The 27,477-nt window shown below is 34.1% G+C and overlaps 3 protein-coding genes across 4 annotated transcripts; 2 read left to right on the forward strand and 1 right to left on the reverse strand.

Moving 5' to 3' along the window:
* The first annotated feature begins 2,358 nt into the window (after positions 1 to 2,358).
* On the forward strand, positions 2,359 to 4,445 carry LOC141684729 (pentatricopeptide repeat-containing protein At3g62470, mitochondrial-like). The gene is made up of 2 exons (XM_074489831.1): positions 2,359 to 2,590; positions 2,708 to 4,445. The coding sequence occupies exons 1-2, from the start codon at positions 2,455 to 2,457 to the stop codon at positions 4,315 to 4,317; spliced, it is 1,746 nt and encodes a 581-aa protein (XP_074345932.1). The 5' UTR covers positions 2,359 to 2,454; the 3' UTR covers positions 4,318 to 4,445.
* Positions 4,446 to 6,841: 2,396 nt separating this feature from the next.
* On the reverse strand, positions 6,842 to 27,085 carry LOC141687111 (uncharacterized). Of its 2 annotated transcripts, none has more exons than XM_074492276.1 (18): positions 26,785 to 27,085; positions 26,384 to 26,498; positions 23,800 to 23,911; positions 23,655 to 23,699; positions 23,480 to 23,547; positions 23,303 to 23,357; positions 23,115 to 23,194; positions 22,945 to 23,028; positions 16,475 to 16,588; positions 16,181 to 16,299; positions 15,959 to 16,076; positions 15,679 to 15,809; positions 15,419 to 15,572; positions 15,227 to 15,306; positions 10,704 to 13,378; positions 8,645 to 9,532; positions 7,802 to 7,890; positions 6,842 to 7,184 (listed from the first exon to the last, which is right to left on the reverse strand). In XM_074492276.1, the coding sequence occupies exons 1-15, from the start codon at positions 26,964 to 26,966 to the stop codon at positions 13,276 to 13,278; spliced, it is 1,560 nt and encodes a 519-aa protein (XP_074348377.1). In that variant the 5' UTR covers positions 26,967 to 27,085; the 3' UTR covers positions 6,842 to 7,184; positions 7,802 to 7,890; positions 8,645 to 9,532; positions 10,704 to 13,275. The 2 variants fall into 2 exon arrangements, with proteins under 2 accessions (XP_074348377.1, XP_074348378.1); XM_074492277.1 differs by having other exon boundaries at positions 8,287 to 9,532.
* On the forward strand, positions 8,731 to 13,266 carry LOC141687110 (chloride channel protein CLC-b-like). Its single transcript, XM_074492275.1, has 6 exons — positions 8,731 to 8,924; positions 9,041 to 9,241; positions 9,426 to 9,603; positions 10,722 to 11,254; positions 11,614 to 12,763; positions 12,848 to 13,266. Exons 1-6 carry the CDS (start codon positions 8,731 to 8,733, stop codon positions 12,953 to 12,955), a joined length of 2,364 nt encoding a protein of 787 aa, XP_074348376.1. The 3' UTR covers positions 12,956 to 13,266.
* Positions 27,086 to 27,477: the final 392 nt, after the last annotated feature.

Here is a 27,477-nt window from a genome sequence, read left to right on the forward strand (position 1 = left end):
TGAAGTCTTCCTTATTTCAAGGACTGTTTTACCTTCTTCCTCTACTTTGCAACTGGAAGCATTTTGTGATAGTGATTGGGTTCCTTACTTGATTCATCAGGCATGCTCAAAAGTATCACTGGGATGTGCTTAATGCTTGGTCCTTCTCTTGTTGTTTGACATTCCACTAAACAGAAAGTCGTTTCTCGGTCCATTGCTGAAGCTGAACTTCGGGCAATTGCACGTGAAGTTTCTTGGTTCAAGCTCCTACTTTCTGAATTGCACGTTCCACAAATCTTACTTGTGGTGGTTCAATGTGACAACCAGGCAGCCCTTGACATTGCTGCAGACCCTTTTTTTTCATCCAAAAACCAAACACTTTACTTTAGACTGTCATTTTGTGCGAGAACAAGTGTAGTCTCAGCTCAGTCAACCACAATATTTACCAAGCAACATGCAGTTGGCAGATATTTTTACTAAAGGTCTTGGTCGTGTGCAACATTGGAACTTGCTGACTGATTGAATATGAAACAACCATTTCAATATGAGCGGGGTCTATTAGGGCTATAGGAGTTTCAGTTACATATCATATCACTACTCCACTTATTATATCACCACTCACTCCACTTATCATATCACCAGTCCACTTATCATAACAGAATTTAGTTACACTCATGTGATATATTATCTGTAAATTGAGATTTAGAGAATTAATTCTCTCTGCACAATCTTTTTCTATAGTATCTCTCTGATCAATGTAATACACAGTTTTATGAGCTTACGGTATATATAGTTTTGTTGACGATTAAATTTTTTACATTGTTTACTTGTTGAAAAGTTTCCACTTGTCTTAACAAGATAAGTGTGAAAAGAGAGAGATAGAAAACTAATTTAAAAATTTTCATCTTTTTAAATTAGCACAAAATTAAAACGAGTGAAGTGGATTAAATTTTTGATGAAGTCAACAAAAATTGAAAAAGACTAAACGATGAAATATTTTTTCTTTCATTTTCTTTGATCTTTGAAGTTCAACTTTATATCAAATTTATCAGAACAAAAAAAGGACTTAAACTAAATATAAACAAACTAGTAATACATCTATGTTATATAAAACCAAAAGATGAAGTTTTATAACTCCTTGAAAAATAGAAATTTACCTCGCCTAAAATAAAATTGAAAGAATGCCCAAAATACACCACTTTTCAGCTTCTAGTGCCCAAAATGCATGTGTGCGCGAGTTCCGTCCTAAATACCCACGGATTACGCATTCTTAACATGCGTATTCAGACTTTTTAAAACCTGTAAAGAACACACATGTTAAGAATGCGTGTTTTGTTTTGAAAATACAAAGATTACGCATCTTCATGATGCGTATTTGCTAAAAGTTTAAAAACCTATACGCATGTTGTAGATGCGTGTTCTTTACAAATTTTGAAAAAAATAAATCCGCATGTGAGGAATGCGTATTCTGTAGGTATTTAGGGTGGAACACCCCGCCAATCAACATTTTAGGCAAATTTCCCCAAATGGTGGTTATTTTGGTTTTTCACTCAAATACAACCAAAACAACTCGATCCAACTAGTTGCATATTTGTTTGATTTTAATTGCACCGTATTTTTACAAATATTTTCAGAAGATAGAAAAATTATAAAAATACTTAAAAATAGTATTTTTGATAATTTCTCAATTATAAATCGGTATCTCGATCCATTATTTCCGATTTTCAAAATTGGTAATATAAATCCTAATTATTTCCAGAGATTGATGTTCCCGATGTTACCTCACCAATTTTTCCTGAGGTTAAAAAAAATTCTCATAGTAATACACGAGGGTATTATAATAATTACATGAAATTATATATATTTACAAAATCACGACTACTATTTTATACTATTTCACTTTTTCTTATTTTCAAAATCGGTAATCTATACTATACTATTATAAGTAGAACACCCTCTATTTAGTAGTCGGTTGTTCGGTATAGTTGTTTGGTACGATAAATAAAACCGTCAGATCTAAAGTCATATAGATGAGAACCGTTGGATGCAATAATAAAATATTATTATATTAATTTTTAAACTGCTCTCATGGATTCAGGGTTCGAACCCGTCAACAGCTTATTATATTTAAACTTTTATATTCTTTATTTTAACAATTTCTACAGGTTCAGGGTTCGACCCGTGAACAACATATTATATTATATTATTTATTTTCAGTCAAGTCTCAAATTATCACAAAATATTTATTATTATAACTTATTATATTTTTCAATTTTTTTTCAACTATTGAAACTATATATCAAAATAGAATAAATTTAAGATATAATTATATTATTAAAAATCATTCACTGTTAAAAGTCATCCATGCATTGCACGGCTTATACACTAGTATTATTATGTCATTAATGTTAGTACTCTGCCGTCAAATTGTCGCCGCCGATTAGAATCACACACATACCCTACTAAAAATATGAAATGGGCTTGAATCCAAGAAAACCCACTTCAACAACTCACTTTTACAATGCCTTATACTCTCACTTCTCCTCCTCCCAGAGACAGACCCCCATACGACGACGTTTCACAGGACTTGCCCAACCCCAATTGCTTCACGGTAGCTCTCTGCCCTTGTCTAATTTGTTTCATTCTTCTCATTACTGTACTTTCCGTGCTCCTTATTGTCAAATTTCATGTTTTTTGTCACACCCCATTTCACTCTCTTTTCTCCAAGAATCAAGATTGTTAAAAAATAATGCAGTGTTTGATTGTAATGTGGGGTTAAAAGGGTGTTTTGGATTGTTTAATTTTGTGGGTTTGCGAAAAGATTTGATTTTTAGGCCTAGAGGGTTTTGTAGTTTTGGTGGTAGTGAGGATTGTAGTGATGTTGATGAGGGTCAGAGTGTTGAGTTGGAAAAGCCTGAAGTGGATTTACGAGAGGTGGAGAGGGTGTTTAAGGTGATTGAGGAGTTGTTTGCGTTGGATAGGAATATGGAGGCGGTTTTGGATGAATGCGGGATTGAGTTGAGTAGTGGTTTGGTTGTGGAAGTGTTGGAGAGGTTTAAACATGCTAGGAAACCAGCGTTTAGGTTTTTTTGTTGGGCGGGAAATCAGGAGGGGTTTGTTCATGATTCGAGGACGTATAATGTAATGATGAGGATATTGGGAAAGACGAGGCAGTTTGAGACTATGGTGAGTTTGCTTGAAGAAATGGGGGAGAAGGGGGTTTTGAATATTGAGACGTTTCAGATTGCGATTCAAGCGTTTGCGGCTTCACAAGAAAGGAGGAAGGCGGTTGGGATTTTTGAGTTGATGAAGAAGTATAAGTTTAGAGTTGATGTGGAGACGATTAATTGTTTGCTTGATGCTCTTGGGAGAGCAAAGCTTGGGAAAGAAGCTCAACTTTTGTTTGATAAATTGGAGGAAACATTTACCCCTAATTTACAGACTTATACGGTTTTACTTAATGGGTGGTGCAAAGTGAAGAATATAATGGAGGCAGGGAGGGTGTGGAATGAGATGATTGACAAAGGTGTTAAACCTGATGTTGTTGCTCATAATACGATGCTTGAAGGTTTATTAAGGGATAAAAAAGTGTCCGATGCTATTAAGCTTTTTGGGGTAATGAAGACCAAGGGCCCGGAACCTAATGCTCGAAGCTACACGATTATGATCAGGGATTTATGCAAGCAAAAAAAGATGGATCGAGCTGTTGGGTACCTTGAGGAAATGCTTGATCATGGTTGTAAGCCGGATGCTGCAGTGTACACATGTTTAGTTACCGGATATGGCAATTTGAAGAAGATGGATAAAGTTTTTGGATTACTGAAGGAGATGAAGGAAAAAGGCTGTCCACCGGATGGGCGGATGTATAATGCTTTAATAAAACTGATGACAAATCGCAAAATGCCAGACGATGCCGTCAGAATTTACAAGAAAATGGTTCAGAGCGGCATCCAACCGACTATACATACTTACAACATGATGATGAAATCATTTTTCCAAACAAGGAATTTTGACATGGGTTTTGCAGCTTGGGAAGAAATGAAGCAGAACGGGTGTTGCCCGGATGATAATTCTTATATCGTTCTCATCGGTGGGCTTATAAGGCTGGGAAGATCTATCGAGGCTTGTAAATATTTGGAAGAAATGATAGAAAAGGGAATGAAAGCTCCCCAAATTGATTACAACAAATTTACTGCTGATTTTTCTAGAGCCGGGAAACCTAATATATTGGAGGAGTTGGCTGAAAAGATGAAGTTCTCAGGTAAGTTGGAAGTCTCTAATTTCTTTTCAAGATGTGCAGAGATGAATAAGGGAGGATTGAAGAGTAGGATGTTCTAATATGTTGCGCAACTGTATCGGCTTCAAAAAATGAATCTAGTCTTTGGAATGCAGATAACAAGTTCTCTTCGTTTAAGAAGATGTGAGCACTAGTGCGTTTTCCATAAATCGTACCTTATATAAACCAATCGTTTTGTTCAATCATGTCTAATAATTCTGATTTAACCCTGTTTAAAGATTGGTAATTAGTGCAGCCTATATGTTACTAGTATATTATATATATATATATATATATATATATATTATATTTTTAAAAATTTAATTATTTATTTATTCCGTGTACTTTCGTTCCGTGTCGTGTACCTATATTGGAAACCCAAACCCGACACTAATTATATTCATGTTTTTTCGTGTTCATGTACTTCGTGTTCGTGTACCAAATTTTCGAACACAAACACTAGTTATTCGTGTCGTTTCGTACCGTGTTCACGTGTCGTATACGAATATTGCAAGGTCTATCTGTATATAGAATCTTAGATTGTTTTGAAATACGTAGCTCCTTAATCTAATCTGTTTTTATATATTTTATATAAATCAGTAACTCTTCAATTGGTTTGGTGTCACTGTGAAGTTTTATTTTTGGGGTTGGGGAGGGGGAAGGATTGGGTTTTATTACTGGTAATTATTGTGACTGAGGTCTTAAAATTGTCTCAGATTACACTTTACAGTAATTTTTTAATTTATTATTTGAAAGTGACGTCCGTTTAGCAATCATTTACCACCAATTTGATGCTATCTGTAATATGAGATTTGATTTGGAGACCTCTAGCATTACTTAATAGGAGCTAGGTGAGGGAGCCTATCTATTTTTTCCCCGAGGATACACTAAAGTTATAATTCCATACTGGATTTGGAAGAGGATGCTCTAAGAACACTGAAACTATGAAATTAAGCATCACATGAAATGAAATAATTTGAATTACAGTTAAAAAGGTAAAGGAATTGTTAATAAGCTGTGAGCACAATGTGTTCTAAAAGTTACTTCATTAGAACTCTTTAGCTTCAACATTTGCTATCTTTCGTTCACGCTAATAATATTTGTCAATTCCTTCAAGGCTTCAACCATATGGACTTTGGAGTCTAGTTTTCAGTAAGATGATGTCTTAAATGATAGAAAATGCAGAAACAAAGTGAGTAATTGGTTCAAGGTTTGGGATTTAGCCTGAAAGCTCTCCTCCTTCGTGACAAAGGTGATATGTTCAAAACAAAAAGTGACTAATTGGTTCTCTAGTTAGTCCAAGAGAAGTTGATGTTTAGTAGTACGAGTTATAATACTTTCTCAAATGTATCTCGGATAACAGAGGACATCAACTAATTAGTATCAACCAGCAATCTGGATAAGAGATTGTCAATTGAGCTATTTACCCTCTTTCATTCGGATTTAGATTGAAGTTATATAGCTCTGGCATCTTAATGTAATATCGATAATGGAAAATTCATTATCGATGTTTTGTTAATCATACTTTCTTTGATGTTTTGTTTTTATCTTGAACTGTCGTTATTCTCTTAACTCATGCTGTCATATATGATTTCTCTGGTGCTTAATGCTGTTTCCACAACACACATGTACATATTTCTCTACCATTTCCGACGATCTATATCATAAATATATCATAAATTGTTAGTAAGATCTAAAATACTTGGTGGTGAGTTTCAGATATGTGCCTGAACTTGAAAAATTCATCCTCTAAAGAAAATTAAGCTGCTAGGAATGGCTGTTGCGCCGTAACCTATCACTTTGTACCTAATCTGTATGTCGATATATCTGCCTGAACATGTCCTAGAGATATGGTAAGATTGTCTGTAGTTTATTTAAGATTATTATAATACCCAGTTGTTTTCGCTATTCATCAAAATATGTTTGACCACGATACCTAAGTGTAAATTTGACCAGTATATGTTCCTGCTCAAAATTTACACACAATTGGATCAGAAGAGGGGGGGGGGGGTCACAAGTTGCACGATTAGTTAACTGTATTCTCAAATTTTTTAATAATGGAAGTACTTGGAGAACAAAGAACAGTTGATAGCTAAGCTGCATACTGTCCCTTTGCCTGAAGAACAACTCTACTATACCGGGGAAAGTGAAAAAAGCGTCAAATATCACTATTTTAAAATAAAATGCCTCAATGTCACAGTTCGAGAAAAATGGCCAAATTGTCACTTAGTTTTGGTAATATTGGAGAACCACTTGAAACAGTTTTAGGATTGTTTTTTAAAAAAAAACTGAGGGAAACACAACTTGAAGTTGTGTTCACAAAAAAACCACCGAGTTTAAGTGATTTTTTCAATATAAACGCTGATGAAGTTGCATTTTAAATAAAAAAAATTAAACACTTAAAACTGTGTTTTGTCTTCAAAAAAATGAAACCACAACACATAGTTTTGTTGCATTTGGTCTTATTTAGTAACCCTAGATGATCTCCCGTTTTGTAGTGATATTTGAAGTCATATCTTCCCAATATGATATTTGAGATTGTATTTACAGAAAGTGATATCGAGAACATTTCTACATTTAGAATCATAACATAGCAACTTGTCACGTAACTGGTATTGGAAATATTAAAATAGATATTCAAATTACATCTAGGAGTAGGAGACAACTCAATGACCACTTGAGCTGTTGCAGAAGACAATGGATGCGTTGCCTTCTTGAAGATTATACAATGACATGCAAAATTTCGTTCATTGTCTAGGCGCCAATTCCCTTCGACGGGATCCCATACTTCGTACTTCTATATTCGCGTCCACAATTATTCACTTGTCAGTTATTGTTTTATTAAATTATAGAACTTGAATTTTTATTTTTATATAGAGTCATGTAGCGCCACGGATTCTCCCATCCCCAGCAGTATATACCAGTATACCTACCAGCCACCAGTGAAACAATCATTTATATGGAATTTTTTTAAAAAAAAAACACATAAAAAGACCACAAAGTGTATGCTCCTGTCAGTTTCTGAATTTAAGCTGATTAACATTATTCAGTTATAATTGTAATCAATTTTTCAAATTTAACCGAAACTCAGGAAATTTTTAATTAGCTCCTCGTTATATTTGAAAGACCGCCGTATTCCGTAATCGAAAGATAATTTCGACATTTTCCCATCACGACATAAATATAAATAGGAAGAACAGCATTGATCTGCTCAGATGCACATGGCTATGAAAATTATTGTCATTTTGTCCATACATATTACATCCCACGATTTTGTTTGATTCGCTTCATTAATAGCACCAGTGTTTGCGTTATAACTTGAATTGCAGCACTGCTGGCCATGCATATTCTCAAGTTTCCTCTCGGATCCTAGACTCTCGGGCCTTCTCACATCTAATAATTACTGCTTCCCTGATCTATTTTAGCAATATGACATTCATACTTTTGATCTAATCAGAGTCTAATTACTCATAATTATTCATGTACAATCATTATAATAGTCAAAATCAATAATATGACATGTGGATAAGGCCACTTTTCAATTACCTGAAGAGTCACAAATTTTGCACCTTAGATCTTCTTATACAAAATTCCACTTGGGTCTCATCCAGATCATTTGGCTCTCCTTTGCTTATCTGTCACAACACTTGCATTGCAAAGTTGAGGCCACTCTAATAAACAATTCTAGTATGATTTGTAAATTAACAAGTGTGATTTTGACTGGAATTCCTGCAGCACATCTGTTCTAATATAGTTTAGTACCCAAGAAAAACCAAAATTTCCTCTAGGCCTACATGGTCCATGTGTGGACACCCTGCTCCTAGCTACATATTTGACATTTTATAGTCATTGATTTAAAGGTTTAATATGGATATGTACATGATCTTATCTATATGTGAGCTTAGTTCTGAGTTTATCAGGATCTGACCAAAAAAGAAGCATAAGGAAAAAAGGATTAGATATTAATATATTATGCTAGATGCCAACATATATGTATATTAAACATAAAACAGAATAAGTACAGCCAATACCTCTACAAGGTTTGTTTAAGCATATGGTTGCTTAGAATCCTCCTTTCCTTTGTATGGAATACCATGGAATCTGGTAGAAATTTTTACTTAATATACCATCTACCCCTTTCTTTTTCATTTTTTTTTCTTGATAGTGGGTGGTGGGTGTATTTTTACTGTTTTGTGTGTTTTTATCTCATTTTCACAAATAATAAAATGTTCATTTTGTCACTCTCATCGACCCCATGATACCCCACCAGCCATAAAATAATTAACACACATGCCACATGTTAACGCCATACATACATATATATGTATTTTATTTCAGTATAGCAAGACAATCATAGACATACAGTACTAGTATTATATTAAAGCTTACCAGTAGTTGGACAAAGCTAGAGGTGAACAGCTCTGACTAATTGTACCATTCTGAATATTTGAGAGTGCCAGCATCCTAAATTCCTAATGGTGGAAGAGCAAACCCAGCTTGCAGAACCAGCAAGGATCTACATGGAAGGACAACAAGCAGATGAAGAGCAGGGAAATCCAGAAAATAACTCCTTGCACCAGCCACTGCTTAAAAGAAATCTGACTCTTTCTTCCAGTCCACTAGCATTGGTCGGCGCCAAGGTTTCTCATATTGAAAGCTTAGATTACGAGTAAATTCAGAAACTCTCAATCATTATATGTTATAGAATAAGATGTTGCAAGAATTTGAACGCTCCCTTAATCTTCTTCACTGTTCTAAGCACTTTTGTATATGTAATTGATGCAGGATAAATGAAAATGATGTATTTAAGCAAGACTGGAGAAGCAGATCTAAAGTACAAGTGCTGCAGTATATATTTTTAAAGTGGAAACTGGCCTTCCTGGTTGGCCTTTTAACAGGTGTTATTGCCACCCTCATTAACCTTGCAATAGAGAACATCGCAGGCTACAAGCTTCTTGTAGTGGCTAAGTACATTGAGGAGGAAAGGTGTGGCATTTATTTGTACCAATAACTTATTCAATGAAAGTTGTAGCATATATCAAATCATTGTTACAACTTTATAATGTTGATGTTCTGCATTAAAGAGATGAAACATGAAAACTACTGATTTTGTGCAGAATTCTGGAAATTGAAAACAATAACTGACATGCGACCTGATTTGTCAATGCAGTTACCTTGCAGGATTCATTTACTTCACAACAGCTAATTTTCTTTTGACACTGGTCGCTTCTGCTCTCTGTGTGTGCTTTGCACCAACAGCAGCTGGCCCCGGTATTCCTGAAATTAAAGCTTATCTCAATGGGGTGGACACACCAAACATGTTTGGTGCTACAACACTGATGGTGAAGGTGTGTGAATTTACTCAACAACGTTTTGTTCTAATCAGTGGTGACTAGTAACTAGTAAGCAAATAATTTAAGAGGACGTTATTGACCTGATAAGTTATTAACTAGGGCATATTAACTAGGACAGATGGTCCAGAACAAATGTTTGTTGTAGCAAACTTGCCGCGGGAATTTAATGCGGCAAGGCCAATACACTAAAACCCTAACCCTAGCGTGGTAAGAGTAACCGGGCCCTCCTATATTCACCCAAAAAACATCTATCATGTCTTACCGTGCTTAATACACACAATAAGTTTGCTGCAGCAAATATTTGCCAAGGACCGGGACCCGATAACTAGTGTTTAATTCGTTTGTACTTGTGACCAATTACTTAAAATTTTGCTTTCTTCCTTCAGATAAGCTAATATGTGTGTAACTTGGCCTTCTTTAAGTGAACCATATTCAACACTTCAAATTTTAGCCAGTTCATTTCTTATTCCTGCATATTGAGCAAAGAACTCTTCTTTAATCAATACAGGTACACATCAGTGACATGATCCTATTACAACTGTGTTTAATCAATTAAGTGAACCGATTTCATCAATTTGGATTTATCGACTTTCAAATTTGACCTAAAGCATATGAAAAAAAGGTTCCTAACAGTTTCATGCAAGCGTGCATTGCAAAAAGAACTTTAAACTTCATATATCAAATCGACAAGAACCAGAGCAGGGGGGAATTGTTCAAACATCACTCCGTAGCTAGTGTGAGCATTTAATAATTGCAATATGTTTTTTTTGGGGGGGGGAGGGGTATAGACCCGTGCAGTAAATACCCCGGACCATGCTAATCAACCAAGTGAAGAAACTAAAAATCTCTCTATCTTTTTTTGTTCACCTTACATTTCTTCCAAAATAAACATGTCATTCGATACAAAACAATTTTCAAGGCAGGTTTTCCAATGTACTGATCTGAAAAGCCAATTTTGCGTATAACACCATGACTATAATATTAGACTCTACACACAGGTGACGAGGATCAATGGAGTCACTGACGAGGATCTCTAAAATGTGAGGGAGGGTGAAAACATTTTTAATAGGTAAACAAAGAAAGAGAGTACTTACCTGTTTTATCCTTTGCAGATAGTTGGGAGCATTGGAGCTGTCTCTGCAGGCCTAGATCTAGGAAAAGAAGGGCCGTTGGTCCATATTGGTGCTTGCCTTGCTTCGTTACTAGGCCAAGGGGGGCCTGACAATTACCGTATCAAATGGCGCTGGCTCCGTTACTTCAATAATGATCGTGATCGCAGAGATCTTATAACATGTGGTTCTTCATCTGGAGTTTGTGCAGCTTTTCGCTCCCCAGTGGGTGGTGTCCTTTTCGCTCTCGAAGAGGTGGCAACATGGTGGAGAAGTGCCCTACTTTGGAGGACCTTCTTTAGTACAGCAGTTGTGGTGGTGGTGTTGAGGCTTTCCATGGAATATTGTAAGAGTGGAAGCTGTGGCCTCTTTGGGCAGGGAGGACTTATTCTGTTTGATGTAAGTGACGTTAGCTTGAGGTACCATGTTGTGGACATCATCCCAGTTGCGCTAATTGGAGTAATCGGAGGAGTTCTAGGAAGCCTCTACAACTACCTTCTACACAAAGTCCTCAGGCTTTACAACCTCATCAATGAGTAAGCATGAGACAGTTACTATTGTATGCACCTTGAATTAAATAGACGCAGAACGTTTCAAGGTTGGGTAAATAACTAAATATGATTCCACCAAACCTTGCTTAGGTTTTATATCTGCAGGAGCAGAACATCTTCAACCCTAATTTTTTTAACAAGTGCAACCCAACCACACATTTCTAGCCACTGATTTAAATTCTTAAGCTAATTCAAATAGATAATGGCAGTTGGTATAATCAAATTGAGCTCTACTTGATACATGGTTCACATTGATAAATACAAATTGCTGCAAAGCTCAACCTAAGATGTGATTCCAATAAGTATGTCTGACATCCGAAATATCTTCTATTGTTCATTTGCAGGAAGGGAAAACTACACAAGCTTCTACTCAGTCTCACTGTATCTTTGTTTACTTCAGCATGTCTATACGGACTTCCTTTCCTTGCCAACTGCACACCTTGTGATCCCTCCCTTCAGGAAGCATGCCCAACCACTGGACGTGTAGGGAACTTCAAGCAGTTCAACTGCCCAACTGGCCACTACAATGACCTGGCCACTCTCCTACATACAACCAATGATGATGCTGTCCGACACATTTTTTCCACCAACACTCCAACAGAGTTCCAATATTTCTCCCTCACCATCTTCTTTGCATTATATTGCATATTGGGACTCTTTACCTTTGGCATTGCAGTCCCATCAGGTCTATTCCTCCCAATCATCTTAATGGGATCAGCTTATGGCCGCATGCTTGGTATAGCTATGGGAGATTACACAAAAATTGACCAGGGACTGTACGCTGTACTAGGAGCAGCCTCCCTCATGGCTGGGTCAATGAGGATGACAGTTTCCCTGTGCGTAATATTTCTTGAACTGACCAATAACCTTCTCCTGCTGCCGATAACAATGCTTGTTCTTCTAATTGCCAAAACTGTTGGAGATTGCTTTAATCCAAGCATCTATGAAATTATACTGGATCTAAAAGGATTACCTTTCTTGGATGCACATCCTGAACCGTGGATGAGAAATATTACAGTTGGTGAACTAGCTGATGTCAAGCCACCAGTTGTAACCCTTCGTGGAATCGAGAAGGTAGGACGAATTGTAGATGTTCTTCGGAACACCACCCACAATGGGTTCCCTGTTGTAGATGACCGTGAGGTGCCGGTGGGCAGTCAGGCAATTGGAGAAAGGGAGCTTCATGGATTAGTATTAAGAGCTCACCTTGTTTTACTGCTGAAGAAGAAATGGTTCCTGCAAGAGAGAAGGAGAACAGAAGAATGGGAGGTGAGAGAAAAATTTACCTCAATTGATCTGGCTGAAAGGAGAGTGAACCTTGAAGAGGTAGCTGTAGCGAAGAATGAGATGGAGATGTACGTTGATTTACATCCTCTCACTAATACAACGGCTTACACGGTAGTGGAGACTATGTCAGTTGCGAAGGCTCTTGTGCTATTTAGGGAGGTGGGTCTCCGCCATATGCTCGTCCTGCCCAAGTTTCAAGGATCTGGGGTAAGTTCAGGCAATTATCATTCCCATGTGCTAGTAAACACATAAATCACTAACCTGGCTCGGTGTTGTATTTCTTTTTTACAGGTGTCTCCGGTGGTGGGGATCTTGACCAGGCAGGACCTGAGGGCCCACAACATTTTGAGTGCCTTTCCTCATCTTGAAAAAGCCAAGGGACGTAAAAAGGGGCAATGAATATCAAGAGAAAGGAAACCTGAAAGTGTCTGGACTCTGGAATATCACAATCATTCCGATTTTATTATTTTTTACTATGATTCTTTCATCAGGTTTCAGAAGCAGAATAGCTGCCACATGTAGAAAATTTTCTATTAAAAATTGTCATATGCTACATTAGTGACAATATACTCAGGTTGGAGACCCTTTACAAAAACATACAACACTACAGAAATTTTTGTTCTACATCCAAACAAAGTTTCTCCTTCCCGGTCATGCATGTGAGGAGCAACCAACTTCTGCATGCCAATCAGAACTGACTCAGAACGTGGCAACTAATACTAAATGTTTTTCAAAGTGGGTTTCTTCTTCTTCTTCTTTCCAGATTTCTTTTTCTTGTTTCCTACTCCTGGTCCTCTTTTAAACACTGCCAACACCTCAATGCTGCATCCAATAAAGCTCATCAATAAGAACGATTACTAATAAAATAAACACTTATAAGTATTAAGCCTGCATAACTGCAAATGCATCACTGAGTACAAACCCTAATGCAACTAAGAAAGACTTAATCTATACTCTTTATTAATAAGGAAAACACCCTTTAATTAGTACCACCAAAGTACCAAATTTTGGTACTTACATTAACTAATCTCCCTCTAACCACGGGTTTGATTCCCCACAACTACGTAATCATACAAAATTTATTCACATAATTTAACTTATTTGATTCCACCATGGTTCGATTCCCCACGACTACGTAAGATTTATTTATAATGTAACTTCTATGATCTCACTTGGTTTCAATTTCCTATGACTACATATACTTAATATTTATTTATTATACACTCTTTATAGTATTTATGAGTTCACCATGATTCGATTCCTGCAACTACGTAATTATACAAAATTTATTTATAATGTAACTTCTATGATTTCACTTGGGTTCAATATACTATGACTACATACAATTTAGTAATATTTATTAATATACACTCTTAATAATATTTAACAAACTTAATAGTATTTGATATTTCTATCTCCATGCTTCACACAGGTTACCAACTAGTATTCAAAAAAAGCAAACAAATCATATTGATTACCAAAAGATTAAGTGACATTCTTAGAGAATTCTGTTCCGTATCGGTACAGAAAGAGGGAAACTATACAGAAATATTCAGTAGGAAAGGACAGATATCTAGGGAGACCAGGTGGACTGAGAGTTATTGCCCACAGAACTGATATAATTTTGCCAGTTACAATGAACGCCCACAGAAATACAATGGTTATGGAGCAGTGAGAGGGTACAACATTCAATGAGATAACAGATGAAACTCAAACAAGCATGATCATCAATTTTATAATGCTCGGGGATGAGATATAACAGTTGAAAGTGTGATCACTGATCACTATTATCATCAAAGCTATATCATAAATTTATATCAGCGTGCACAAGTCATTGTTTACAAATTCTAATACTCCACTTGACATACATGATGCTACAACCTATGTTACTCAGACTTGGGTAAGGAGTGTGGATACGACACATATCCGAGTGTCGGGCTCGGTGATCTTGAAACCCTACATTTTCATCTTATTCTTTTAGCACCTGACAACCGGACTTTTTAACCTTTCCAAATAAGTAAAACCCTCTATCAAGAAAATCTTATGAATTTACTGCACAAAAATGTGAAAATAAGAGACATATATTCCCCTCAAGTTAAATTTTGACCAAGGCAAAGATACAACATATTCAAAGTAAAAGACTCCAGCACAAAAAGCAAAGACATGAGAGGGTCAAGGGTATTTACTATTGAAGAGGTAGGAGTAAGCTTTATCCCTAGATTGGCGAGATTGATTTTTAGTTTAAATTTTAATATATATCATGAATTGCGCCACCAAAATAGTGCAATTTTATTGGTGCGCTTTTAAGTACTTGAGACTTTCCAAAACCACCAAGGCATGAGAGCTTTTACTACTCCAGATGTTTCAGAAGATGTCAAGATACTTCTAGAATCTGCTGCCTAAAATATTCATGCTGTTTGGATGCAAGATTTTAATACCTAATAACTAAAGTGCAGTCATAAACCTAGACAGTCAATAACTAACATTTAAGTTTTAAAGCAATCAAACCATATAGGACAATAAATGAAATATCGTGCTATCAACCCAAACAGAGAAAGGAATATATATTTGTAACTAAAAGAAAAGTTATTTGCAAGAACTTGACTCAAAACTAGGATTGCATACAGATTTATTAGTTATTAAGGATCAATAAAAAAACATAAAAAATACCTCTGGGTTCCAGGAAAGAAATTAAAACCATGTGCTTTATCCAGATGCCATGCCTTACTAGATAGCAACAACTTGCAATCCTATTGAGCATAATAGCCAGATTAGAAATGAACTCTAAAGATTAATCAGAAAATTAACTTAATCAGATTAATTATATTTACAAATATGTAGTAATACATGTCACCAAAATACCTCCTTAAAACTCTCCCAGCCACAACTTATATAGATAAGAGTTTGAGGCAGTGACTGACTTTCCTCATGCACTGTTTGACTCCGAATCTGCAGTGAAGCTTCTTTCGAACGTATAATCCAAGGTCTCTTTTCATCTTTAACTTTTGCGGCATGACTAGAGAAAGAAAGTTAAGTACATCACACAAAAGTTGCAGATTTTTCTGTATCAAAAGGTACCATAAAACATTTAATCTATGAAAGTTTCTGTTGATGCCAAATACCTTCCAGATATGTTTATTTTACGCTCCGCTGATGAAATATTTCGTAATACATTAACTAGGGATGGGTCCAGTCCCTTCCTAGGTGGATCAACAACAACAACATCGGATCCCACAAGCCATGAAAGTGGTTCCTGAGCAAGTTGTGGGAAAAAATAAGCACGTTAATAACCATCTTACAACCGACTGAATTTGGAAGAAAAGCTTTCTTCTATACCAGCTTTGTGACTTATAAATTATAAACATACTTCAGAAATTTAAAGTTTTAGTTTTGAGAACAAACAATAGAGGTGTCAGCATGATGCCAGCTGATGCTACTATCCACGCTGACTGGTAGTCGCTCCGCTGTCTTCTCAAAAGATATCTTTGATTCTTTGTTGACCTCAACACATTTGACTGACCTAATGATAAGAACAATGGTTTCGGAAATATGTTTAGTAAGAACATTATATTGATAGAAGACTTTGAACTTGAATGTGAACGGAAAGTTGAATCAGAATTAAACCTGCATTTTCTTGTAGCTGCCAATGATAGTCCAATGACACCAGCTCCTGCATATAGATCAGCAACTGATGTGCCATAAGGAACATACTTGTGTAGCTTCCGGAGCAAGGAATCAAAAGCCTGAGAAAAACATTCATATGATAAATTTATAATCTGCTATGTTATTGGTGATTTGTAGAAACAATAGTTATTACACTATTCTTGTTTTTACAAGGATCTTATATCAAAAATTTGACCATGACCTAACAGAAGATAATATGAGAAACTACACTGCAAAGTAAGAAAGAACATCCACCCTAGTATTTGCTTGACCAAAGCTTGAAGGAGCCATGGAAACATCAATCCCTCCAACATGTTCCCACAAATCTCTTTCGCCTAGAAGATGCCTCCATCTATTCCCAAAAATTATCTGCAGCAGGGGTAAAAGTATTTCTAAGTTACAATACATATAGAATATTACATCTTTGCTATACTATTACAGCCAAACTATATCATCTTTGGTAATCAGTCAGGTCGATCCTTTGGGTTAAATATAATGTGGATCTGTTAGTCGTTTGGGCCAGATTGAAATAATAAAAATATGGACTTCAATCTTACATATTATAAAATATAATAATATAATAATATAGACCGACTGGACTTCGGGGCCGGTTTAAACTAAAAGATATATGAACTTCTAGACATACAATCTTAGGTGGCATTTACAATTGAGTTTTGGGCTTTTTCTGAAAATAACATCCTTATTATCTTTTTTTAAAATTACAGATAATTTTTTCTAAAAAAATTACAAAAATACGATTTTCAAGTTTTATTTTCAGATAAACGATATGTAACTTTGCAACACGAAATGCATCTCTATCTCTGTTCTTTCGAAAGTAGATTTCAAAGTTGATTTGGCATTGATTGTTTTTTTCAAGTTGTTCAATTAGCAACCATCAACAACCTAATGCAACCAAAATCGACTTCAATATTCTCTCAAATAGCTACACGTATTCCACCAAAATCAAATGTAAAAAAGAAGATTAAATGAAAGAAAAGCAGCTAAAATCAACCACAATCAATTTTTTACAACTTTCAAAAAAATGCAGCTAAGAAAGAAGAGGGATGAGAAACAGAAGCACCTAAAAACCAAATCAATAAAAATGCAATAATGTGATCAACTAAAATCCATGGTTGTCATGTCGGTCGACTAGTCGCGCGACATGTCGACTAGCTGAATGTCGATATTTCGGTCGCCTGGTCGACTAAGCGGTCGACTAGTCAAGCTGCTCAATTTATATATTTTTTTTGCACAAATATTTTGCATGTTGCACTACCACATCACATCACAGTTGTATCAGGCAATTGTTATTGATCAATTGTTACTGATCAATTGTTACATATTTCACTTGATTGCAAGTACTTTTCCTTGTTGTACTAAATTGCTAGATGATTGCAAGTACTTTTCTTTCTTGTTATTTGTTAACTCTTCTAGCTTTTTCATCATTCACTCGAAGAATTGAAATAAAACATTGTGGAAGGAGTTGGAACTTAGAACCTGGAACTTAGAAATCTACAATACATAATATATATACATTTGTGTGTGTGTGTGTATATATATTGTATTTTTAATTTATAATAATATATTATTTTTTTATCGACTAGTCAACGACTAGTCGACTAGTCGACCTGCCTCGACTCATCGACCTGACAACCATGCCAAAATCAACAAAAGGAAAATTCTTATTTGTCAATAACATTTCATCAAACAGTTGGTGTACTAGGTACCAACAACAACAATAATATAGCATTATAGCAGAATCAACCAAAAATCAACAAAATTTAACCTCGCTAAATCAACCAAATATCAATAGATATGCAATCGAAACTTGAAAGCACCAATGTAAGAATCAAAATGAAAACTTCGAAAAATGATGTCGTCGGAATTAGAACGTCTAACACTAATTTTCCTGTACAAAGAAGTTGTGATAACTTACTTTAAACCAAGTCGCAAGTTGCAACTACTTGTTTTTACGTGAGTAGAATCAAATTAGAGTTAGATCCACATTTTCAGTTATAAAATTATTATAATCAAGTTTAAACAATTTAATTTAGAGATTAGTTTTTCTGAGGTTACCTCATCAAGTTTTCCTAAGGTTATAAAAATTTCCCATATAAATATACGAGGGTGTTATTGTAATTACAGAAAATTATATATATTTATAAAATTGCCATTAGTATTTTATACTAAAACACACATGCACCTTAGGTAAGTCTCAGGAACTTTATTCTCTTTAATTTATATTTCAAGTAAGACAATCATTATAATAAAATAATTTGAAATCAAGATCGTCTGCTGATCATTGATCATAAGAAATATTATACATGAACATGAGTAATGTAAATGCAGCTATTTGACATCATTTTCATATTTTAAACAAACAGGGATCATGCCATCATTAACTCGATCTAATGTTTACAACTTCCACCCAATCCCATTGAAAAAGTATTTGGGGTTGTAGAGACGTGAAGCTAATATTGGAATTTCTCATATTTTATATACTAATGGGATTCCATTCAATATTATTAAAAGCCCACAAAAAGCTTTAGTGATAAGGCCTTTGATAATGATTCCAAAGATTACAAACACCTGTCAGCTACTAGAGCCAAAAACATCATTACTTGGTGACTACAACTCTACAAGAGAGACATTGAAAGAGAGTGTGCTTCATTTATTGAGACTTGGCTAACACAATGGGACTTGGTAGTCTCCTCTCATGGGTGGAAACATATTAAACCCAAACCGCTCATCAATGTTTTTGCATCCGGTAGTCGAGGCTTCATGTGTCTAGAATCTAAAGAATTTATTTGATGAGAAGAAAACAATAAAAGAAATTGTTAACTTTTTAATAGTTTTATTGATGAAGTAGAACCTTCAAATGTTTTTTAAGTGATCCCCACATAATGTGGCAAACTCCAAGGAAGCGAGAAAGGAAATTGAAATGTCGTGAATGAGTGATACTTACATCAGAGGGAAAACATTCTAAAAAAAATTCAAACAATTTTTATGTTCATACTACTATTGGAAATTTTAGGTATAAAGTTATTAAAAGTTGCAAACATCAAGTTTTTCGTGTATAACTGAAAAGGAGAGAAGGGTGTTGCGTCAACAAATAGCTACCTTCAAGCTAAAGAATAAATGTTAAGATCGCTTGTTGTGAGAATTTATGTTGTGACGATGAGTCCAATATTATTGTGGTCTACGTACGGGGATGAAACATCTCAATTGCTAGAAATTGCTAATAAGGTATTTTCACAACCTATCACCAAACCTCTGGTGAACGGGCATGGAGCCATGCTCTTATATTCACAACACCAAGAGTAATCAACTCAATTTTGTGTTGAATGACAAGTAGGTGTGTATTCATAGTAACGTTAGACTTATCTCTCATTTTACGTCAAGTTACAATGATGGGCCATATAGGAAGTGGGATATTAATCATAAGACCTCCTTCAATAATACAATAACTAGACTCGACTCGAGGAACGAAGATGAAGGGAAGTGGGACTCAAGGAACAAAATATGGAACCCACATCCAAAAGACGGAATTCCTAGTCAACTAAAAACGTGAATTTTTTATTTGCAAATAATTTTTTTGTATGTATAGCTCAAGTGCTTAAGAGTTTATCCTCTATTGTCCCAGGTTCTGGGTTCGACTCTGACTCGTCACGAGAGCGTCTTAGAACAGATACTCAATTGTAAGATTATAAGTCATATTAGTCAAAAAAAGTTGTGTGTATGTTTAGAATAAGTACATGAAATTTAAAATATTACATGTCTGATTATGTGCTTTTAAAGAGCGATTTTTCTAATCTGTGCCTTTGGGCACACCTTAACAAGTTAGGCGGCAAAATTTGATTGGCTCTTTCTCATTAATAATGATGGACCCCCTGCATGCACAAAAATTCTCACCAATCACAATAAGCCAATTTATAAAAAAAATGTATGGAATTGGGCACACACTGGTCAAATCCTTTAAAGAAATCACAATATAAAGTTATGGTACCCATACATTCAATTCACCATATGTAACCTTCCACGTACCATTTTTGTAACTATTTTCAAATTAACCCATATCACGTGTAACATTGTCTTTGAGATATGCACTAGGAAACAATGTCAAAATTTGTTGAATTTAATTTCATTAGTAAATGCATCTAGCTTTTGATTTTCATAAATTACACCAAATATGAAAATATTATAATGTTGTGGTTGCACATCTGGAGTTTGAGCACAAAAGGTCATGAATATGGAAACTACTAGAGTTATCTAAGAGTATCAGTTAGACCTCGCAATTCGTTCATGTCGTGTAATTTTGTGCCGCGTACCTTTCTGTGTCGTGTACTCAAAGGCCAAACACAAAACCGACCCATTTAGGATTCGTGTATTTTCGTGTTCTTGTACCTCCGTTTCATGTCGTTCTCGTGTCGTGTTTCGTGTAAAATTGAATATTAATATTGATATAATTAATTAAATAAATAAAAGTAAATATTTAATTTTTAGGTAAAATATATACAAAATTATAAAAATATATACATTTAAATCATTTATACTTAAAACATTATAAAACAAAAGCATTATTTTTAAAGTATTCAATATAATTATACATATTTATATTTATATTTATTTAATTTAGATATTAATATTTATAATAAATATTAATATTTAATTAAAAAAAAATTATTTATTTCGGGTACCTCGTGTCATGTCGTGTACCTAAAGGGTAAATACAAAACCGACACAATATCTCAGTCGTGTATCTCGTGTCGTGTACTCAAAATACAAACACAAACACTAAATTTCCGTGTCGTGTTTGTGTCGTAATTTCGTGTCGTGTTTGTATCGTAATTTCGTGTCGTGTTAAGAATTGTCCGGTCTAATATCAGTGCTAAATCGGAGAAATGCATTAAACTTGTAATTCTATTATTCCAAAAGGTGTTAAAGACGAGCAAGACATCCTAGTTCAATTGGGAGCCTATTGAAGTTGTAAATAATGTTGGAACTGGCCACAAATTGAGAATGATGAGTATTTGTGAAGAAGAAATTCAAGATAAGTTTGAATTTGGTAGGTCATATTGATTTTGTTACTTTTCATTGTGGCTTTGTTATATAAAATAACCATTATTTATGATTGATATAACTTATAAAAATGACCATTAATATTAACAATCGATTTGGTTCTATTTTTATCGGTTCGGTTGGAATGTATAACCATAACCGAGCCATTTAAATCGGTTCGTTTTTTTATTTTTCGGTTTCGGACCGGGTTTTTCCGGTTTGATTTTCTTCGATTTTCTCTGATTTTGGTTCAGTTTCGATTTTAAATCGGTTATTGCTCAGCCCTGCTAATCTTATAAATTTGTTAAATGCATTAATAATCACATTGTAGGTTAAGTAATATTACAAAAATGCTAATTATATCTATTAAACCAACTAGTATGGTTGATGATTGTATTTGTCCAACATTAATGTTGTCACAATAAATTTGACATTTAAAATTTTCAATAATTTATCATTTATAATCGAAAACGCCAAACCGAAATTAGTTTATGTTCAGTATCAGTTTGGCCATACAATGACAATCTCGCCTTTTTAAAAAAAACATGTACCCCTACTCTTTTATTAGTACAAAAGGAGAAACATCTCTTGCATTTTTTGTTTTTAACGCTTGATATACTAATGGTGTCTTTTTCAGAAATAGCCAACATATTAAATTTATGTGTTTGAAAATTAGATTTATAATACATAGGATCAACAAATAATTAGAACTTTAGTTTATACTATATGCATACCTAATATTTTCAAAAAAATGTATATCTAACCGTAAGTTATTAATATTCAATAATGATGTAATAGTAAATGTAAATTATTATTAATGAGTTGGGCGTAATTAATAATCACTATAGGTTATTAAATTTGACAATTAATAATATTTATCAATAAGGGGAGATTTAGTAATTTCATGTTGAATAAAATGTATGAAACAACCCCTAATTGCTCTATTATTTACATAATATATATGCACTTGCATGTAGACATCTTAATTTCAAAAAATAATCGACTTCTTTAAATTCAAGATACTAATTTATAAAATAACTAATTTTAGTTGTTACAAAGATTAATATTTTTAGACTTTTTTTCAAATTTAACTATCAAAACGAAAATACATATAATAGTAGCATAAATATATACATTTTTTTAAAAAGTAATTATGTTAAAAAAGGAACCACAAATCGATCTGCGAACCCGATTCATGGCTCATCGTATCTGATTCACTCAAGTTAACGTCCCACTTATCACCCAATTCATTCAAATTAACATCCAACTTATTCGTACTCGTATCACGTGCCCGGTCCCACGATCAGTGCAACTATCCTTGTTTTTTAAGTACTCTGTATTTGTATATACAATTATAATCATCACTACTGATTAGAGCTAAATATATTCGCTGATAACTATTTTGGCCTAAAACGATAAAAAAACTATGGACTTATTGAGTTTCCCGCTAATTCTCTACGGAGATAAGCCACTATACCCTTGTTAAACTCATTTCCCATCCTTTTTCTTACATTAAATATCTAGCAGAATCATGTGACCAACAAGGCAACAACATTGCTAGAATAGATGTTCTATATAATCATCTTAAGCATCATATTCACGCAGGGGGACAACCGCTAAATTCAACCTTAATATATAATGTAATAGAGAGAAATTTATCAACTCACATTGTTGGTTGATGTTTGAAAGTTGGCCCATATAGAATGAATCAGATGGTGCTTACTGTTTGGGCCACCATATCTCCACAAGAACTACAGAATAAATAAAAACATCAGAAAATACTAGAATAATAACAAAATTGCACAACACAAGAGAAAGAAAAGCAAGTAGAAGAAACCTTAGCCAGCGCATCCAATCTATCTGAATAGGGTGAATTCTCATTTCTTGAATTCCAAACCAAGGAAATCTGTACCTTACCTGCACATAGGAATAGTCATATTTCAAAATCTATGTGAATAGTTTAAATCGTGCAAAGATGAAAACATTATTAATTACAAAAACTATTTTTGAGTTTTGACTAGTTACCATTTTTATATCTTTCTGAAGCAGGGAGAGATGTATTGTGTGTGGTCACAGCCATCTGTGTTTTCCAACACCAACAAATACAGTAGCTAAATATTAGAGATGATAACCACCGGTTTCAAACATATACCCCGGGATTAGAAAACTATGGGAATTTTTTTTAGTTGATTATGTGCTCACCTGAACGTATCTCAAAAGACCAGTTCCCTGGTCTTCATCATATGGATGAATATTCAGTTCGGCCATACCTGAAAATGGAAAAAAAAAACAAATCAGGAAAATTCAAGTTTAAATACAGACATGAAAAATAAGTAAGAAGCAGAGTAGGTTAATATATGTCGGAAATGTAACAGACCCTTTCTTAGAAGATCCACAGCAGCATTAATATTTGGATGATGAGCTGCATAGAACAAATTCTTCTAAAGTTAATTTTGTATATAAATATACAAAAATATAAGAATCATGTTGCGAAATTTACTCTCCCTTTTCCTTTTACTCACCTTTACAGTCAGGAATATCAACAACATTATGAGTACCCTCTTCATAGAGCCCGATCAAAGGGTCAGATGCTGAACCACGAACTGCTAATTTTGCACGGCACCTCCATCCCCACTGTATAATTAAAAACCATTTCCATTTTACTCAAGAAAACCTTGAATATGACCTAATTCAATGTCTGACACGACCCAGATTCCTACTTAAATCCAACTCAACTATGATACAATTACATGCAAAACTCTGAAAATGAGGTTAAACAACTCTTTATTGAAATTTAATTCTTTCAGCTTTATGTAGACATTTTCGTCAAAAATATTAAGCGAGTTGTAGAATAACGCGAAATTAAAATGTTACAAAAACATGGAATTGTCACCCATAAAAAAATCTAAATACACTAAGGAGTGTTGGCCTCAAATGTCACTATTTTGGGGAGAAAGGCCCCAAGATGTCACTTCCCGAAAAAACCCCAAATCTCATTTCAAAACAAAGGATTGAATGCCGTTTTTCTTATTAATCAAAAGAGCAAATGCGTCTGCCGTGTTTCTTTTTTTTTAATTTCAAAACGCAACTTCAGATCATGTTTTTTAATGCCAAAACGGAACTTCAAGTTTGGTTTACAAGGTGAACGGCATTGTTGTCACGGTGGTCGACTAGTAGTCGACTAGTCGGGTCGGTTTGAAAAAGTCGACTGGAGAGCTCGACTTGCGATTTTTATACTAGTCAGTCGACTTGGTCGACTAATCGGTCGACTTGTCGACTAGTCGGTCGACTACTGCAAAATCCAATCAAAATTTAAAATCAAAAATCAAAAAAATCAAAAAACTTACTCGACATCAGCAACAATCAACACGCTAATTTCAACTTATATATCTTTATGTGGGTGTGTTTATGTATGTATAAATTGGTTAAAACTAAATATACATGTATTATCTGTTTATATATTTGTACAGTAGCCTTATCGATGTGAGTATATATAAAAGGGAAAAAAGAAATGTTTGTGTTTAACATATCTATTTTGTGATTGATATACATATGAGTATGAGAATGTTAGACTTGTTGTGGGAAATCACGTGTATAATATATGAATATATATATATATATATTATTAGGGTCTTACTCCAATAGAAACCATCTTATAATGAAAATTTGAAAGTGAAATAAAAAATAATAATAAATTGCGTCGAAATATAGCACATATATTATGCAAATTGATTGTTGTGAGATGGAGAAAATACATTAAAGTCGGATTTTAAAAAAAAAACTCACCAATTGACAAAATAAATCAAATTAAAAATGGAGGGGATTAGCTGAGATTTTGTGTGGGAGGGTTTATTTTAATTTTTATGTGGTGCATGTCGGGGGCATTATGCATTAGATTAGATTGATCTAAGGACTAAGATTAGTTTCTAGTTTTCATTTTAAGAGTTGTTTCTATTTGATCATCTCCAATTATTATATATTATTTATTAAATTTTATTATTTTGTCGACTAGTCTACCAGTAGCTCGACCTCCATCGACTTGACTTATCAACGTGATAACAGTGTTGCCTGGATTAGCATTCTTAATGTTTATTCAGTGTATTTTCATTTTTTTTAAAAAAAAATTACCCAAAATGCTAGATAATGTTATGTTTCCAAGCTTCAAACATTATTCTAAAGGGTGTTTTGTTCGTATTTTATTCATACATATAAATATTTTAATATTTCTATAAAACCCAAATTGAGAATTATTGAACCCTAAAATAATAAAAACAGTTATTAATTTTTTTTTTCGTAGGTAACCCGCAGCCGCTACCCTTCGGGTGCGCACTGGGTAAACCCTACGGGCTCACGCAATAGCCTGCAAACCACGTGAACCAAGGTATTGGTTCTCAAGGTTCAGGGTCTTTACCTAAACCCTAGATTAAATTAGGGTTTAGGCTCTAGAGTTTATAACCTAAATGCCCTGAACCGTAAATCCTAAACCCTAAATCATTACGTTATTTATTTATTTTAAAATATTTCTAAAACTCAAATGGAGGATTGTTGAACCCTAAAATATTAAAAATTGTTGAGTTAGGGCCACGCTTGAATTTTAAAAATATTAATTTAAAATTTTAATATTTTTGAAACCCCGAAAAATGAAAATATAAAATATTAGTCAAAACTAATGAAAATTTATTCTAAGTTGTGTTTTATTGTTAAAAACGTAACATTTAGTGTTGTTTACGGGAAAAAAAGGAAAAAAAATCAAAATGAAACACGAATTACCGTTTTGCTAGTTTTGTAAAATGTGACTTTAAATCTTATTTGACATTGAGGGCCATTTTCTTAGAAAGTGACATTTGGGGCATTTTGTCTCAAAATAGTGACATTTGTGGCTTTTTTCCTAATGGAATCCCAAACTCATTAAAGTATTTTAGTATATAGGTGAAGGCTATCTAAAACAGCAAAACGGGTTACACCGGACCTGTTTGGTTCAGTTATAATAATTTGCAACTAATAATTAATTGAATCAAACTACACCTTATGATACTATTTGTATAATTAGCAAGTAAACTAAACAAAACGGGAAAAAATAGGTGGAGGAAAAAAGTTAGGGCTAACCAGTCTACAAGTATCAAAACTAAAATCCTTGACACCGAAATTCTTAAAAAAAACAGAAGCTTCATTAACAATAGCCGGCCGTTGGAGATTGAACTCGTGAGTACAACCAGAACACCTACAATAACATTACATGGGTGACTTTTAGTTAATCAATAAATTATATATACACGCAAGGTAACCCTCAATAAAATACATAGTTCATAATTTTATCAATTTATCGAGATTGAAAAGTGCTCAACAAACTTATCTTAATAATTACAATTATATCATTAAAATACAGAATGTACATAGTAACTGCATAAACTAGGGGCTTTTTTCTCGATTAAAAGTGTTAATTTTATCGAAAGGCTACAATACAATATAGGTATAGAGAGAAACAATTAGGAAATTGAAGTGGTTACGAGTTGAAGTGAGAGCAGTGGAGAGCACAAGTTAACGGCGGCGGCAGAGATTTGTCGGAGATTGGCGCCGGCGGAGAGATAGTCGGCGGCGGCGGAGAGGGAGAGTTGCGAACGGCAAAAGTGGTGGTTGATTGAGAGGTGATGAGAGAAAAAGAGGGAGGACAGAGAAAGAGAAAAGACATTGAAATGAGGCTCCGGCGTCGTTTTAGCTGCTCATTTGGATTGAATTTGGTGGTGAACACTGGCGGGAATAGATAAAATGGGAGAATTTTTTACTTATCTTTTTCTCTCTCGTGTGTGTAGCTTTAATTCTCATAGTTTCGTTAGTTTTTAATTTTTTTCTTCTAAATAAAAATTTTATGTTTAAATTTTAATACAGAAAAATAAAATTTAAAAATAAATTATGAAATATGTTTGTCGAGTATTAAAAAAACTGTATATAATTGAATGGGACATAAAGTAATTAAAGTAATATTAACATCTTTTTATATTTAAAAGGGTTTGTATTTTCTTCTACTAATTCACATTGTATTTTATCAAATTGTAAAATGGATCTAGTAAAATCTTTATTAAAATTTATGTTAGAATTTAAAGAGTCAAGTTCGTTTTATTGATACCGAAATTATCAATACATTACATAGAAGAAGTATAATTAAAAATTGATTTTTATATAATTTAAATCAAGTTTGTTAA

Source organism: Apium graveolens, chromosome 9 (genome assembly GCF_009905375.1).
Source record: "Apium graveolens cultivar Ventura chromosome 9, ASM990537v1, whole genome shotgun sequence".
In the NCBI taxonomy this organism is placed as follows: Eukaryota; Viridiplantae; Streptophyta; class Magnoliopsida; order Apiales; family Apiaceae; genus Apium; species Apium graveolens.